Here is a 16,599-nt window from a genome sequence, read left to right as displayed (position 1 = left end):
AAATGAAGGTGCACCCTCTTAAAAATCAATACCAGCAGCTGCCACTGCTTCTCGCTTTCTTTTTTAACTCATCTGTTTTAGCCTGATATAGCCTATTGATTAGATTAGATTAGATTAGATTAGATAGAACTTTATTGGTCCCTTGTGAAGACTCCCTCAGGGAAATTGAGGTTCCAGTAGCATTGTATAGCAGTACACAGGGTAAGAAGCACACAGAGTATCAAAAGTGAAAGTAAAAAAGTAAAACAGTTTGCAAATCTGAATATAAATACACAGTATAAATGTAGCGGCTGCACTCTGCGTTGTGTTGTTATGACTCTGCCCATTTGCTCCCACGGGACATGAACTCATGATCTTTGGCATGGAAGTCGGACTCTCTAACCAGAAGGCTAAATCCCAGAGCTCTGGCCTTGTGACCAGAGAATCCTTTTGAGCTGTTGGGAGTGATGTTTACTAACTACATATGTACAGCGACACCTGCTGGCCTCTGTTATATAAATAACAGATGCTACTACTGTTCCTCTCATTCCCGACCTCTGTCTTCCTGTTGATATAGCCTTCCAGATATTTTCAAAACTCTTTATGTTAATACTAGCTGGGGTACCCGGCGCTGCCCAGGTTAACCTGTTTTAGACATAATCCAAATGCCAGTCATTTTAATCAAAACAAATGCCCAACATTTGTTTATGTAATGCTGATGTCTTATAAATATAATAGTTAATGGGCTAAAGTTTGTCCAGCAGAAAAATAAAGAGGTGGACTCCCCAAAGTAAGTGGAAATACTTGGTTAAAAGACAAACACATTTGAAGTCCTTCATGCAGACTTTGTTTTGCAATCAAATTTATAACAAAATTACACACAAAAGGTAGGTAACAGTAAATGTAAATATCAATGAATCAAAATTGAGGTAGTGGCGTATTTCACTGTTTTTACATTGCAATTTTACAAACATAAAATGAATGTATTCAGACAAGAAGGCAAACTGGGTTGTACAGGACAGTCAGGTGCTTAACAGTTGAGAACATAAACTAGCTGAAGAAAGGGATTAAATAAACAGAGATGGCCAACACATATACAGGGCTGGAAATTTGAATCTTCCTGGTGTTACCCACAGATTCAGCCTAAGCATGTTGTTTTGCTGAGTGTGCTGTGCTGAGTGTGCTGCAGAAAGGGATTTAAATAAACAGAGATGGCCAACAAAATACAGGGCTGGAAATTTGAATCTGCCTGGTCATACCCACAGCCTCAGCCTAAGCAAGTTGTTTTGCTGAGTGTGCTGTGGCTGTGCTGTGCTGAGTGTGCTGCAGAAAGGGATTTAAATAAACAGAGATGGCCAACAAATATACAGGGCTGGAAATTTGAATCTGCCTGGTCATACCCACAGCCTCAGCCTAAGCATGTTGTTGTTTTGCTGAGTGTGCTGTACAAAGGGATTAAATAAACAGAGATGGCCAACACATATACAGGGCTGGAACTTTGAATCTTCCTGGTGTTACCCACAGATTCAGCCTAAGTATGTTGTTTTGCTGAGTGTGCTGTGCTGAGTGTGCTGCAGAAAGGGATTTAAATAAACAGAGATGGCCAACAAAATACAGGGCTGGAAATTAGAATCTGCCTGGTCATACCCACAGCCTCAGCCTAAGCAAGTTGTTTTGCTGAGTGTGCTGTGGCTGTGCTGTGCTGAGTGTGCTGCAGAAAGGGATTTAAATAAACAGAGATGGCCAACAAATATACAGGGCTGGAAATTTGAATCTGCCTGGTCATACCCACAGCCTCAGCCTAAGCATGTTGTTGTTTTGCTGAGTGTGCTGTACAAAGGGATTAAATATACAGAGATGGCCAACACTGTGCTGTGTCTGTGCTGTGTTGATTGTGCTGTGCTTGAGTGTGCTGTGTTGTGTGCTGGACCAGAGAGCTAGCTGTGCTGGTCAGCAGGCCAGCAGCAAAGCTTTATACCTATAGCTGTGTGGGCTAGGCTCAGCTCAAGCTATATAGCTGTGGGTGCTAGGGTCAGCTCAGCAGCAGTGGCAGCATGAAAAGCACATGGTACACCACTGTATGGTCTTACATAAATGGCTATTTTGGGGGTAATTTTCAGTTCAACTTTTAAAAAAATGGTACCAGTTTGTTCCCCATGTTGGGTTTGACTGGGAACTGCAGATGCCTGAACTCAATTGGCATTTCTGATGGGATAAGTGGAATCCCTGGTATAAAGACTTCTTCTCCCTTGGCCTTGCCTGTCATTACTGTGGCCTCCAGGACTCTTGGCATTAACTTCTTAATTGTGAGTCACGTTCCATTGCAGAGCTTGGGTAGGTTGAGATTCCGCAGGAGCATGACTGGAACACCAACTTTGAGCACCAAGCTGTGTGGTGGGAGGCCTGCTGGTGCCAGGCTGTTAAGGAATTCAACCGGGTAGTTAACCACCTCATCTGGATCGGGCACTGTGTCAATTGACATGTAGCTGGAGGCCTGTCCTGGAAGCTGGGCCAGAAGCTTAGCATTAATGTCATCCACTGCCAAGTTCTTTGGACCAAGGATAGCACACTCACTCGGCCAGTTGTGGTTCTGGTTGTTACTGTGGAGGTTTGGAAAGACTTTGGCCACCAACTCACATATGTCATGAACAGTGTGACCAAAGGGCACAAAGTGTACCCTGCAACTTAAAACAGCAATTTCTTATATTGTAGCTAAAACAGTGATGGGAGAGGCTTACGAAGCCAGGTCTTTGGAATTCACTAACTTATGAGTTCTGTTCATTTTGCTCTTTAATAAATACATTCAGCATTAGCATTTACAGCCAGCTCAGTGTTTTCTGGTATACAGTAGTCTGGTTTTTATAGATGCTGTAAATAATTTAGTGCCACTAGATATCACACCAGCACCAACATCTCAGACCAAAACAGTGGCTTTACTTTGGCCAGTCATCTACAACCGTTGTTGTGGTTCCTTGGTGCGCAGCTTTGGCCTTAAGGTGTCTTAAGGTCCATTTTATTTCCAGGTTTTGGCCTTGGTTTTTCGATGCCTAGGCCTTTAGGGTTCAAATCCTGGGTTATTGCAAGAAAATTCAAAGCATATGGATTTTACCTTTGGAAATACAAGTTAGTTACCTAAATAATCTGTACAATACAGAATACTATTTAAATTTTTTTTTTTTTTTTTTTTTTTTTTACCAGAAACAACTGTTCTCTACTTTACTTTACTATTTTGAATCTAAAAGTCTATGTTCTTTGTCTATTTTTGTGTGAAGTGAACCAATTGTCTTTGATTGAGCCATTTAAATTTTTATTCTTTAGTTTGTCATTGTCTTTAGTAGGGGGGGGTGGGAATGATCAAAACCTTAGCTTTAAGGATTTTGGACTTAACTATAAGACTTTTTCTAACCCTCCATCCTCCCTCTTCCTTCCTCTAAATGGAAAAGATTAAATGTCCATTGAAGCCTTTTAGCAACTTGAAAGACTCTCTGGCTATGAAAACCCAGCCCTTTAGTGACTTTTACCACATTATTGATCAGCAGCCTTTTTAGCCTCTGAACATGGTTTCCTGGTAGAAGAATTTCTGTAAAGTTGCTACTCTGTCAGCTTGACAGAACAGTGTTATGTTGGCCGTCAATCACTCCTATTTCTTTACAGACATCAAGAAGGGAACAAGGTGGGAATAGAAAGACAGATTACAACACACAGAGGAAGTGTTTCATTCTCGGCACAGGATGCCACTAAACTAAATCAAATCAAATCAATTTTATTTATATAGCACCAAATCACAACAAACAGTTGCCCCAAGGCGCCTTATATTGTAAGGCAAGCTGCAGAGAGGTGTGTAAGACTACAACTCTGCTTCCTGGTCCCAACCCTGGATAGTCACGGTTTGGAGGATTTAAGAAAATTGGCCAGATTTCTAGAAATGAGAGCTGCTCCATCCAAAGTGGGATGGATGCCGTCTCTCCTAACAAGACCAGGTTTTCCCCAGAAGCTTTGCCAATTATCTATGAAGCCCACCTCATTTTTTGGACACCACTCAGACAGCCAGCAATTCAGGGAGAACATGCGGCTAAACATGTCACTCCCGGTCCAATTGGGGAGGGGCCCAGAGAAAACTACAGAGTCCGACATTGTTTTTGCAAAGTTACACACCGATTCAATATTAATTTTAGTGACCTCCGATTGGCGTAACCGGGTGTCATTACTGCCGACGTGAATTACAATCTTACCAAATTTATGCTTACCCTTAGCCAGTAGTTTCAAATTTCCTTCAATGTCGCCTGCTCTGGCCCCCGGAAGACAATTGACTATGGTTGCTGGTGTCGCTAACTTCACATTTCTCAAAACAGAGTCGCCAATAACCAGAGTTTGATCCACTGCGGGTGTGTCGTCAAGTGGGGAAAAACGGTTAGAGATGTGAACGGGTTGGCGGTGTACATGGGGCTTCTGTTTAGAACTACACTTCTTCCTCACAGTCACCCAGTCGGCCTGCTTTCCCGGCTGCTCGGGATCTGCTGGAAGGGAACTAACGGCGGCTAAGCTACCTTGGTCTGCACCGACTACAGGGGCCTGGCTAGATGTAGAATTTTCCACGGTGCGGAGCCGAGTCTCCAATTCGCCCAGCCTGGCCTCCAAAGCTACGAATAAGCTACACTTATTACAAGTACCATTACTGCTAAAGGAGGCCGAGGAATAACTAAACCTTTCACACCCAGAGCAGAAAAGTGCAGGAGAGACAGGAGAAGCCGCCATGCTAAATCGGCTAAGAGCTAGTAGCTGCGCTAAGCTAGCGGATTCCTAAAAACACACAAAGTGAATAATGTGTAAATAATTTAGAGGTGATTCAGCAGAGGGAGTGCTTTAGTTAAGGCATGTGAAGATTACACTGTGAAACAAATCGTTATCTAGTTAACTAGATCAATCTAACTGCGCAGATTAAACGGCTAACAGATACAGCAAAACACCGCTGTGCTCCGGAACAGGAAGTGATACAATACCACAGTGAGAGCCAACCACCAGTAGAGAAACTACTTCACCTTTACATAGATAATTGTTATATTAACAGCTATTTTAATGTGAAATGGGATTTATTGCACCTTTAACATCTACCTATAGGAAAACGGACATGATCTTGTTTGGATATTACATTTTTTTTGCCCATTCTCGTTAATAGTCCTCTCACATATGTTGTACGATATGGCTTTCACTAAACCTCTACTTACCAAGTCATGTCTTGACTTGGTAAGTAGAGTACTTGCCTGGTAGAGTACTTGCCTGGTCTTGAGAACCATCCCTGGTTCTCAAGACCAGGCACCTAAGTGGTTCTACTCTACTCTTTTCTACTCTCCTATTTTACTCTTCCTTTTTAGATATTTAGATATACCTTTGTATACTGGCATAGTTCCACCTTAGAATTAGAATATAATATATAAGATATACCTTACTGAATTTTCATGTCTCAGAGGTTTCTTTTCAGTATCAAATACTGTCTGTAAATGAATGCTCTTTCAGTGGGTGGTCTGTTTATTTTAAATAGCACAAACATTAGAGGCATAAATAAGGAATTCTTCACAGGCTGCCAAAACGGCTGAACTAGAGTCAAACCAAGCCACCAGTAATATGTTTCCTTGATTATAGAGCAGAATGGAGGCCAACTCATTTTGTTGCTCATTTTCAAATCTGTGTTGGCATATTTAAGCCTGGAATGCATGAACATCAAGCTGACAGAAAGTACAGAAATGTATTAAGAACCCTCATAATTTATTTTCAGCAGCTCTGCTTTGTGTGAGCCTGATCCTGTCAGATCTCAGAATGGAAGCAGGGTTGGTTCTGCTGAGAACTTGGATGGGAGACGTCTTAGGAAGACCTAGGGGTTGTGTGTGTTTCTCCACCTAAAAGTGGAGTTTGTCAGGAAGGGCATCCTATGCAAAACTTGTGCCAAATTCCAATGTGGAATTTGCAATGGATCCAATGTGATGACCTTGAAAAAAGAGGGAGAGAGAGAGAGAGAGGGAGATAAATGGGGGCAGCTGAAAGACAATCGATTTCTGATTTATTTTCCTGATAGTTTTTTTCTTTTGCCAAGATGGCTGTTTTCCCTTAAAAAACTGCAGCAGCATCTTTAATCACAGTCATCTCTGTGCAAATTAAATTTATCAGATCTGCTGCCAACACAAAATTATTTTTAGCTGTTTGGATTTGACAAGGAAATCCCAGATTTTCGACATCAAACTTGGTGTTCTTGGAGCTGACTTGTATAACTGTAAAAAAAAACAACTACAGAATAAATGCTGCTGAATTTATACAAGAAATCTTTAATAAAAGACAGGTGTTGCAGAGAAGACTGACACAAGTAGGTATTACACATGTAATATTTCATGTCCAAACACAAGTGAGTCCCATACAAACACGTGCACATACAAAGGGGAGAAAGACTGATCACTATTACTGATTCTATTCAGTACTGAAGTACACCTACTGTTTTTGGCCATTGGTACAGTACAACATTAGAACACAAAGGGGATGATTTGGAATGTTTTAATGCAAACATGATGATAGCAGCTGGCCCAGTGTGCAGCAATGATTGGCTGAGGGGAAACAGTCAGAGAGCTTCCCTCATGGTACCATCGCAGGAGGGTTACACAGCCCTGCAGAAATGGATCCAGACTAAACAGGAGGAGGAAAATAAGGCAAGGAGTAAGAGGGAAGCAGGTGAGACCAGCAAGAGGTGGGACCAAGGTAAGGGGGGGGTGAGGTTAAAGTGTTCCTTCATCCAGCAGTTTGTTGATGCCATTGCAGATCTTCCTCAGAGAGAGTCTGTACTCCTCTCCGTCCCCGTACAGCTCAGCCAGGAACTCCCCATGGGCGAAATGGTTGAAAACGTGATCGATGCGCGCATGCGAGCGCGCGGTCAGGTGCTGCTCGACCAGGGTGTGAAGCAGGTCCCTGCACTCCAGCAGGAGCTCGGACAAAATATTCCTATCAAACGTGTACTCCACCTCGTAGAAAGACACCGCCGTCATGGCTGCCTGGTTCATCTTCTTCTTGAAGCGCTCCACCGTGTCCAGCTCGTCAGCGCTGAACTGGTGGTTGCGGTACAGGATGCCAATCTTCAGAGCGATCTTGATGACATCCTTGATGATTTTGTGCGCCTCCTTCTTGGTCTTGGTGAACTCGCGGCTCGCTTTGTAGAGCTCGTCCAGGATCTCGCTGCTGGTGTCGTCTGTCAGCATGTTGGCTACAACCATGGTCGCCATCTTGCTCAAGATCTTCTTTTGAGCCTGCAGGGCCAGGGAGCGCGAGTTAAAGCTCTCCTGTCCTGATGGGAAAACACAGAGTGAGGGTTTGAGGTATGTTAAGGTCATGTCTGTACAGTGTTTTCATAATTTTAATGAAAACCATACAAACATCAGAATACCAAAATATTTACACTGACATTTTAATATGAGTGAGATTACAAAAGAGAAGGTGCTCATCTCCTAAAACCAATGGATGCCTTCTATTTACCCAAATTGATTTCTGTCTCACGTTTGTCAAAGTTGTGATATTTATACACATAATGTTTTGGACATAAAATTATTTTAATTTTATTTTTGTTTTATTTTATTTGTTGCCAATAGCAGTGAGGTAGACAAAGCAAATTTGTGGTAAAAATAATGCTAAGGAGAATATCAACTATACTAAAATACAAAATGGACAAAATGAGTAAAATAGGGCAAAATGGAACCTAATAATCACAAAATGGCGGTATAATGTAGCAAAATGGAGCAGACTGACTCCAAATATGATTCATTAAGGACTTTTACTTAATTTTTTTAGTGAAATGATAATAGTGAAATGGGAGTAAAACGTAATGAAATGGAGCAGACTGACCCATTGGCTTAAATTTCATCACTTGAACACCAGATGGCGCACCTGCCCCTAGTACATGTACTGAGTGCATCTCACAAAAACAAACGCTAAACAATTAAATAAAAGTACTTATTTGGAGTCAGTCTGCTCCATTTTGTTACATTTTACACCCATTTCATGATTATCAGTACCCATTTCCTTCATTTCATATTGTAGTATGGCCAGGAAAATGTTAACAGGCTAATGCTAGTTTGAAAACTTGTTAGCCTCACATAACGTGCCTCCATTGGAATTCATAATCTTCTCAAAAGAACATACTTGGAGTTACAATTCTGCTTAGTCAAAGCTTACTGCACATCTTCAAGTAATTTGACATTTGTGTTGTAAAAAAGACAATCTAACTATGTGTGGTTTTTTACTTTTTCAATGGACAGACTAGCTAGCTAACAAAAACACACAATGGGTGGTATGTGGTATAGATTATGGTATAGATTATATAAATTGTTTTCTTTAAACTTTTCCATTTTCTTTCCCTTTGGCCTGGAAAATAAAATGTAAATGTGCTGCATTTGTATAGCGCTTTGCCATTCATTACAAATGCTCAAAGTACTTTACAGTGACAGCTCACATTCACCAATTTAAACACACACACTCAGAGAGACATCAGTGCCTTTCAAAGTTTTGAGCCATGCAATGGGAACAGCTCGGGGATTAAAGATCCTGTCCAAAGGGTCTTTGTGATTTTCCTGTCTGACCGGCAACAGAACCACAGATATGGTGGTCACAAGTCCACTGCTCTAAGGCACTTTGGGTACAAATGGCCATAACTCATAAAGGTTTAGGGCCATATTTTTGTTAAACACCTTGAATAGTCTACGCTGCAACCGTCTATTGACTGTTTCATTCAAATTCTATTCCCCCTATTGATGTATCCCATAATCCCTTGCACGCCAGAGAGATGCTGCAGTCAAACAACATAGAGAATCCACATGATGACAATTGTAAATGAATATTATATTGCAAAAATGTAATTTTTTTATGCTTTTCATCACGTTAATAAGAGACTGCTGCATGATACCCTGAAAACTTGCTAAAACAATTATAACAAATAATCCGTGTCTGCTAAATTTAATCTGTGTGGAATTTAATAAATGCAAACCAAATTTCAGACATATTATATATTAGTCTGGAACAAAGAGGACAAACAGTGTTGTAAAGAACAATAATCAAGATGTTAAAGAGCAAACTTCATTTTCCGCCAGAACGACATGATCAGGAAGCGAGCGTAGTTCACAGCAGCTCCCACTGAAAATAACGGAGAGACAGCCTGTGATTCTCACATGTTTACATAAAAAATGCAATAACAACATCTATAATCCCAGAGAATATATTCATGAGAGTTTTAGGCACAATATAAAAATAGTTTTATGTTGCGATGTTAATGGTGTTGTCCGTGTGCAGCAGTTAAAGTGCAGCCTGATCAGAGCATCTCAATGCAGTTCTCAGTGTTACTGAGATCTCGCAGAGCGGTGACCTCTTCGAAGTTTTGCGGGATTTGAAACGTCAATAGGACTGTGAGCGTGCAGAGGCAAAATGACTTAAAAAACAAAAAACTGTGTTTCTGTGCAAATGCTTATAGACTTGATTATTTGTAAGACTCATATGCAGCCCCATGAGGCCCAACGGGCTGGTGCTTATCTCTGGATACCATACCGTGGTCTATCGTTCCCTCTGGATGGGACACCAGTCCATTACAGGCTACTTTCCAAGGATGACTATATATATGTCTGTATAAAGTCATGCCAAGACAGCAAATGACTACAAGCTGAAGACATTCACATTCTGAAGCAGGGTGTCATCCTTCCTGGTAGTTGCATTGTGGTGGGCTGAGTCATGGAAGAATGACTATCTGCACTGGAAAACATCAAACAGCTGTCTGATAAGACCTGAACTGCTCAGTGTCTAAGTCACAGATCGATCACTGTGCTGTCACAGTTTACCATCGAGGAGAACGTCAAAGCCTGCCTGTGTCCTTATGCTGTGATGTCAGTAGCTTAATGTGTGAATGTGAGGAGTGGGAGGACGGAGAGAGGTTTTATTTAGGTGCCACCCAGCGAGAAAGTACACACCAGATAACTCCTGTTATGATTAAAGCCAAGAAAAAGGCTTCACTGTTTCTCTTATTCCCTGGGCACATTGTCAGCCTTGTCCTCCTCCACATGTAGAAAAAGAAGGAGTGTGAGGGCCCGGTGGGCTCAGCATAGAGCAGCAGATGAGCCCAAAATCAAAAGAGGAACACCTGCTGTGTTGTCATTTTAATTTTATTGAACTAGACAGCTATGCAACGGTGCAGAATTCAGTGCATCATCTATGGGTTTCATTGAAATGACTGCAATGTGTCATGGGAATGTTTCTCGGAAATGAACAGACTTTTCCTGCACACGAAATTAGCTAAATTATAATTACAAAGTACAATGGACATCAGAGCCGTTGTGTGAGAGGGGATGAGTCCCCTTCACTTTAAATAATAATAATAATAAGATCATTTTAGAACCCCCACTTTTACCACGTGAAATAAGAGTGAATCAGTCTGTCCACTCTTCACGGTATTCTGTGCTTCATTTTCAAATCTGTTCCACTTGAGTAATGGGATCAAGCACAAATCAGTGAAACGCCACACTGCGTTTTAATTGTACTCCTCACAGTACATGCAAACATACACATCGTGGCCCATGAGCGAGCTTTTGACGGCATCATTTCACCTGACAACGGCCCGTAATGCCCCGTTTACACCACACGGAGACCTGTATAAGACCTACAAGATCATTTTGTCAACACTCACAGGTCTTGGCTGGTCTCCGTTGTGATCTGTTATTTGCGTTTACACCAAGCTTGCATGGCGACTGAATTATGCGAGTGAAAAATATGTTAATATCCGCGATCATTGATGCAACCCCATGCAGAGTCAATTGAGAGTCTGTTACGACCCATAGGATCAAGTTGACAGTGAGTTGAGACGTGAGAGTTTATCGAGACTGTGATGACAACCCGAGTGATGGCAACCAAGAGGGATGTTTTTTTTCCGACCATGGAGACCCCAGTGTGACCAGTCTGCAACTCCAGTTGGAGTCAGTGAGAGTGACGGTGAGCAGAGACCATTTTTCGATCGCAACACGATCGTGGACTCAGTGTATAAATGGTGTGTTAGTGAGAAGCTGTGTTTAGCACAGGGGTGGGCAACGAGGGCCAAGTGAGTTGCTGGTGAGCTTCTCCCCTGAACATAAACACCTGATCATTAATGAAATCATCCGCGGAGGTGATTGGTAGCAAGGAAAACCTGCAGTTTCTTGGTCCTTCATGGCACATGATTGCCCACCCCCGGTTTGGCATGTCAAGGTGCTCTGACTGATGCCAGATTGTTTTTGCTGACATGGAAACCCAGTCATCAAACAGCATAAGTATACAGGCCTGGAATTATTTGTCTGGACCAAGAACCAACTAATTTTAACATATATTTTGATTCTTGATATAAGAGCTATTATTGTTAATATTTACACAGAAAAGAATTTTGTATTCATGTCGTTACGCTTTGTCCACAACACGCGCACACACACACACACACACACACACACACACACACACACACACACACACACACACACACACACACACACACACACACACACACACACACACACAGACCTCTGAGCCTTGATCTGTGGATCTAGGCTGAGACCCATTTTGTCATTGCAACAATCACAAAATCTCTGAAACTGCCATTTAAAAAAAATTTAATTACATTTTTTTATGACTTGCATGTAAACATGCTGCGACTGCGGACACTGAGCCCTTTCAGCTGCTGCACAGTGCATGAAACTGCAAATCCTGTTCATGCTGAGATCCTCAGGTTTAACTAAACAGTGAAAATTCCTAAAGCTGACTCTGAGTTTGTCACTGAATCAGTTACTTTACACATATTAGGTAAAAGTGTGTAGTGACCTGTTGAAATGCTGCATCAGAATGCAGAAATTAGCATATACTGCATAAAATATATATTTTTTTCTGGGTTTGGACCCCAGGTCCCCCCACCCCCTCCAAATCTTCCCCACTACATTATGAATGCTTCAGATGTCCATGATTTCACAGATAATAGAGTGAACATCTTAATAATACACATGATCTGAATGTTTTTACTTTTTGTGCTCAATTCCACCAGGGTGAAGCAAAAGAAATAAAAAACCTCAAGCATGTCACGTTTTCTCAGTGATGTTGCCAGTGATATTTAACTTTTAACCCATAAAAACCATCTTTTTTTTAAATCTCCAATCAACACATGTAGAACCGTTCTGGAGATCGGACTGTTGCTGCACATTGAAACCGTCTTAACTGGCAAAACACGGGAAGACTAATCTCTGGGCGGAGTGTGGGCATTTCAGTGCAAATTTAAAAGCATACTCGCCGCCACCTAGCGGACGTGTCGGTTGAAGATGTATTGGTTTAAGACGTGCCGGTTTAAGGCGTGCTGGTTTAAAATGGTTTCCGCTGCAATCCCCAAACTCCGACTGGGTTGTGCTGTCACTCCCACACCACCCAGGGATTAGTCTCTCCCCATAAACAGCATCACTTCGAATGGAAAAATGGTGTACTGTTTTGTTTTCTGCTGCAATCACTGAAGCAGTCACGAAAAATGCAGTTTTTTTTCGGTTCCCAGTGGAGAAGGGAAGACGAGGCAAATGGGAGTGGTCGTGTCGGTAAGTGTTAGCCTACACACCTAGCCAGACTAGCTGCGGTCTCTCGCCTGCACAACCGCCTCAACATGTTTGAGCTCCGGGTCATAAACAAACCGCAACACATGTCCACTTTCCACCGCATTGTTGCCTTTTCTTTGCATTTACACTTTCTTTGCCATTTAATTTGCCCAAAACCTCAGAGAAAGTTCTGTGTTTCTGCTGGAGACAGCCCTTGTCTGTCCCCGGATGGAGAAAAATTGCATCATATGCATCATATTTTACCCCTTTAGCGCCCGCCCTCACACGAGACTGCGGTGCCCAATTGCCATATGCCTCTGTTAGTGGTGAGAACAGTTCAGCTAATCCGCTAGCAGATAAATATCGAAGCTAATGTTTTTGCTATTGGATTAGCATTTCAGATAAGTTTTAAAACCATCATCGGACAAATGATCGTCCGATAAATTCCGATAACTTTCAGTCCGATAACATTTTCTTTGCTGGTAAAGTTTAACGGTCAAAAACGTTTGTAAACCCTAAAATCAAACATTTTAGTCCGTTTGTTGTGTGTTTGTAGCCACTGAGCAGACTGGCTGCCTGTCGCTTGCTGATGATGTCATCATTAAGCGCAAAGTGTAATTGGCTGGTTGACGCAGGGAGCATTGTGGGTAGTGTAGTTCAGGTTCACTTTGGATGTTACAGTGGCTTGTCCACTCAACACAAAAACAAAACAGACTAAGTTTTACATTAAAGCTAACTTTTTGGTTAGCTGTGCCCACCACTGGCCTCTGTTGACTTCACATTAACTCCATAAGCTCTTCCCAGACGTCTCATAGGCCAAGCTGTCAGAGACATGAAGGTCACTGCTAAGATAAGTGAATCTCTCAACAGGTTCAACACTTCGACGGTATCCAGCATACAGACAGTTCAATTTCTGTATCTTGAGACCAGCATTAATTTACTTAATTGAAAGATACAGCAGTTTTCGCATTTACACATTAAATTAAAATAGGAAACTCTGGCTGTGATGCTTGCTTAAAAATTCAACATTTTTGATCCTATTGTTCAATTTTTCTCTGTAATGTCACACAAATTATTCATGTTAAACTGATATAAAACTAGATGTCTCTGCCCTAAAATAACTCATCTTTCCCTATCTTTAAAACATGAAGAAACAAAGTTTAAAGCACTCACAGGGAGCAGTGAAGGACTTTTCTCTCGTGCTTTCTTTGAACACCAAGTTTACTGTCTGCCACATACAGCCAACATGCAAAAGCATCAGAATTTGCATATAAGATAAGTCTGCCTAACCTGTGGACAAATAATTTTACCTTCAGCAATATCTTTCAAAAGTAGCACAATTCTGCAGGAAAACTGCAGATCTGACAACACGTTCTAGCTGTACATGCACACTGATGTGCCCAGAAGCACACAATGTACAGGTTTAACTTGTATTTGGAGTTAAAATATTTTGCTTTCACACTGCTGAGTTGAAAAAAGTCCATTCTTGTGGACTTTACCCTTGTAATTATGAACATACAGCCCACTATGTGCCTTTATGTTGCACCATAGTCCGGTGGTTACATCTCATGCCACTGTATGCTAACCGTATACTGGGTGGTTTGACAATAAAGTACTACTTGTCTTGACTTGAATTCTTTTCCTGGTATTATCAATCCACTGTAAGTTATTCCACTGTCAAATAAATTATGTTATTGTTAAAATTTGAATGTGAGATTTTTTTGCAGGGCACAGCAGATTAACTGTGGTACGTGCAAATGTTAAAGGGATCTGGCAACACCCATTTCATGCAATTGTGAAGATACAGTTCTTAAATAAAATACAATACCACACCAATATATGTGTAACCCAGGCTGACATGCATATAAGCTGTACAAAAGAAGCACAGCGATTTCCGTGATATTAGAATAGCAAAACCAAGATATAACAGAGGTCTTCATTACTCGGATCTGCGGCTCTCATCAACAGGCTCTTTGTCACTGTCATTTCCTGATTCTCTAAAGCAGCTCTTTGTTCCAGTGAGCCTCTGATATTTACAAACCCGACTGGATGGATTTCTGAAACCCTGGCACACTGATAAAGGTGACAGCTTGCTCCATAAAGGACGCCTTGTGAGACCAGTGGCTCAGCAAACACTTTAATTTTGGTTCCTACCAAATTAAGTGTCTTTCTAACTGAGCACAACACTGTCAAATTATCCTGCTAATATCCAAGTATGATTGCATAACAGGGGGTCTTCAGTGAAGACTCAAGAAAGAAATCTGTTATTCCGTTTAAGTTGCTTATTCCATTTAATTTGCAATTTAATTATGACAGCTGTGAAATAAGATAAGAGGCCTTTTATTGTCATTGAATAAAATTAAACAAAATTTAAGTTGCAGCTTCACCTTGTCTAGCATAAAACCTCATATAATAATTTAAGACAAAGGACAAAAACACACATTCAACTATATACACAGAGAATACAGTAGGCAAAGAAATGCAGCAGGGGACATCAAAAAGTGCTGTATGCATAACAGCTCTATAGATAAGTGCTGTGTGCATGACAGTTCTATAAATAAAGTGCAACGTGACAGGAGTTGCAGACCCTGTAAATAAATAAATAAAACAGGCCAGATATACTGAATGCATGATTACGGCCCATAAAAAAGTGTGTGTGTATGTATGTACGTAAATAAGCAATGTACATGATAGCAGATGTATAGACCCTGTAGTGACTGTAGCCTTCTGATATTACTGTATTTTCCAGAGTATAAGTTGTATTTTTTTCTAGTTTAGGAGGTCCTGTGACTTATATACCAAAAAAATAATAATTTATTAAAAATAATAATTAGAATGATGTTTTATATGTGGGGCAGGAGTCAAAGCACTTAATAAATAAAAGAATAAATGCCAATAAAAGTACACAACAACAATACACAAAAAACACTTTTCAATTTCAAAACTATGCAAAGGTAAATTAGCAGCGCCAATGGAAGGTTTTAGCACCATCCACAGCTACATGTTGTATGTATACAACACCAATGAAGTTGGGATGTTGTGTAAAATGTAAATAAAAACAGAATCCAGTGATTTGAAAATCCTCTTCAACCTATATTCAATTGAATACACCACAAAGCAAAGATATTTAATGTTTAAACTGATAGACCTTTTTTGTTTTTGTGCAAATATTTGCTCATTTTGAAATGGATGCCTGCAACACATTTCAAAAAAGTTGGGATGTGGCCACAAAAGACTGGAAAAGTTTATGAATGCTCAAAGAACATCTGTTTGGAAACAGGTGAGTGTCATGATTGGGTATAAAACGAGCATCCCCAAAAGGCTCAGCTAAGCAAAGATGGGGTGAGGATCACCACTTTGTGAACAACTGCATGAAAAAATAGTGCAACAGTTTAAGAACAATGTTTCTCAACGTTCAATTGCAAGGAATTTAGGGATTCCATCATCGACATTCCATAATATAATCAGAAGATTCAGAGAATCTGGAGAACTTTCTACATGTAAACGGCAAGGCCGAAAACCAGCATTGAATGCTCGTGACCTTCGATCCCTCAGGCAGCACTGCATTAAAAACTGACATCACTGTGTAAAGGATCTTACTGTGTGAGCTCAGGAACACTTCAGAAAACCATTGTTAGTTAACACAGTTCGTCGCTACACCTACAAGTGCAAGTTAAAACTCTACCATGCAAAGCGAAAGCCATACATCAATAATATCCAGAAACACCGCCGCCTTCTCTGGGCCCGAGCTCATTTGAAATGGACAGACACAAATTGGAAAAGTGTGCTGTGGTCTGATGAGTCCACATTACAAATTGTTTTTGGAAATCATAGACGTCCTGTCTGCCGGACAAAAGACGAAAAAGACCATCCATATTGTTACCAGCACAAAGTTGAAAAGCCAGCATCTGTGATGGTATGGGGGTGTGTTCCTGCCCATGACATGGGCAGCTTACACATCTGTGATGGCACCATCAATGCTGAAATGTACATCCAGGCTTTGAAGCAACACATGCTG

At 41.0% G+C, this 16,599-nt stretch overlaps 1 protein-coding gene across 1 annotated transcript in view; it reads right to left on the bottom strand.

The window, feature by feature from the left end:
* Positions 1-6,273: 6,273 nt before the first annotated feature.
* tnfaip8l3 (tumor necrosis factor, alpha-induced protein 8-like 3) overlaps positions 6,274-16,599 on the bottom strand; it is a 129,245-nt gene continuing 118,919 nt past the window's right edge. Inside the window, exon 2 of the mRNA XM_034194332.1 lies at positions 6,274-7,300. Coding sequence (XP_034050223.1) covers positions 6,738-7,300 — 563 coding nt within the window. The 3' untranslated portion in view covers positions 6,274-6,737. The remainder of the gene's footprint in view (positions 7,301-16,599) is intronic.

This window comes from Thalassophryne amazonica, chromosome 2, assembly GCF_902500255.1.
Source record: "Thalassophryne amazonica chromosome 2, fThaAma1.1, whole genome shotgun sequence".
In the NCBI taxonomy this organism is placed as follows: Eukaryota; Metazoa; Chordata; class Actinopteri; order Batrachoidiformes; family Batrachoididae; genus Thalassophryne; species Thalassophryne amazonica.
Note: the sequence above shows the minus strand (reverse complement) of the source record. Positions and strands in the feature narration are given on the sequence as shown.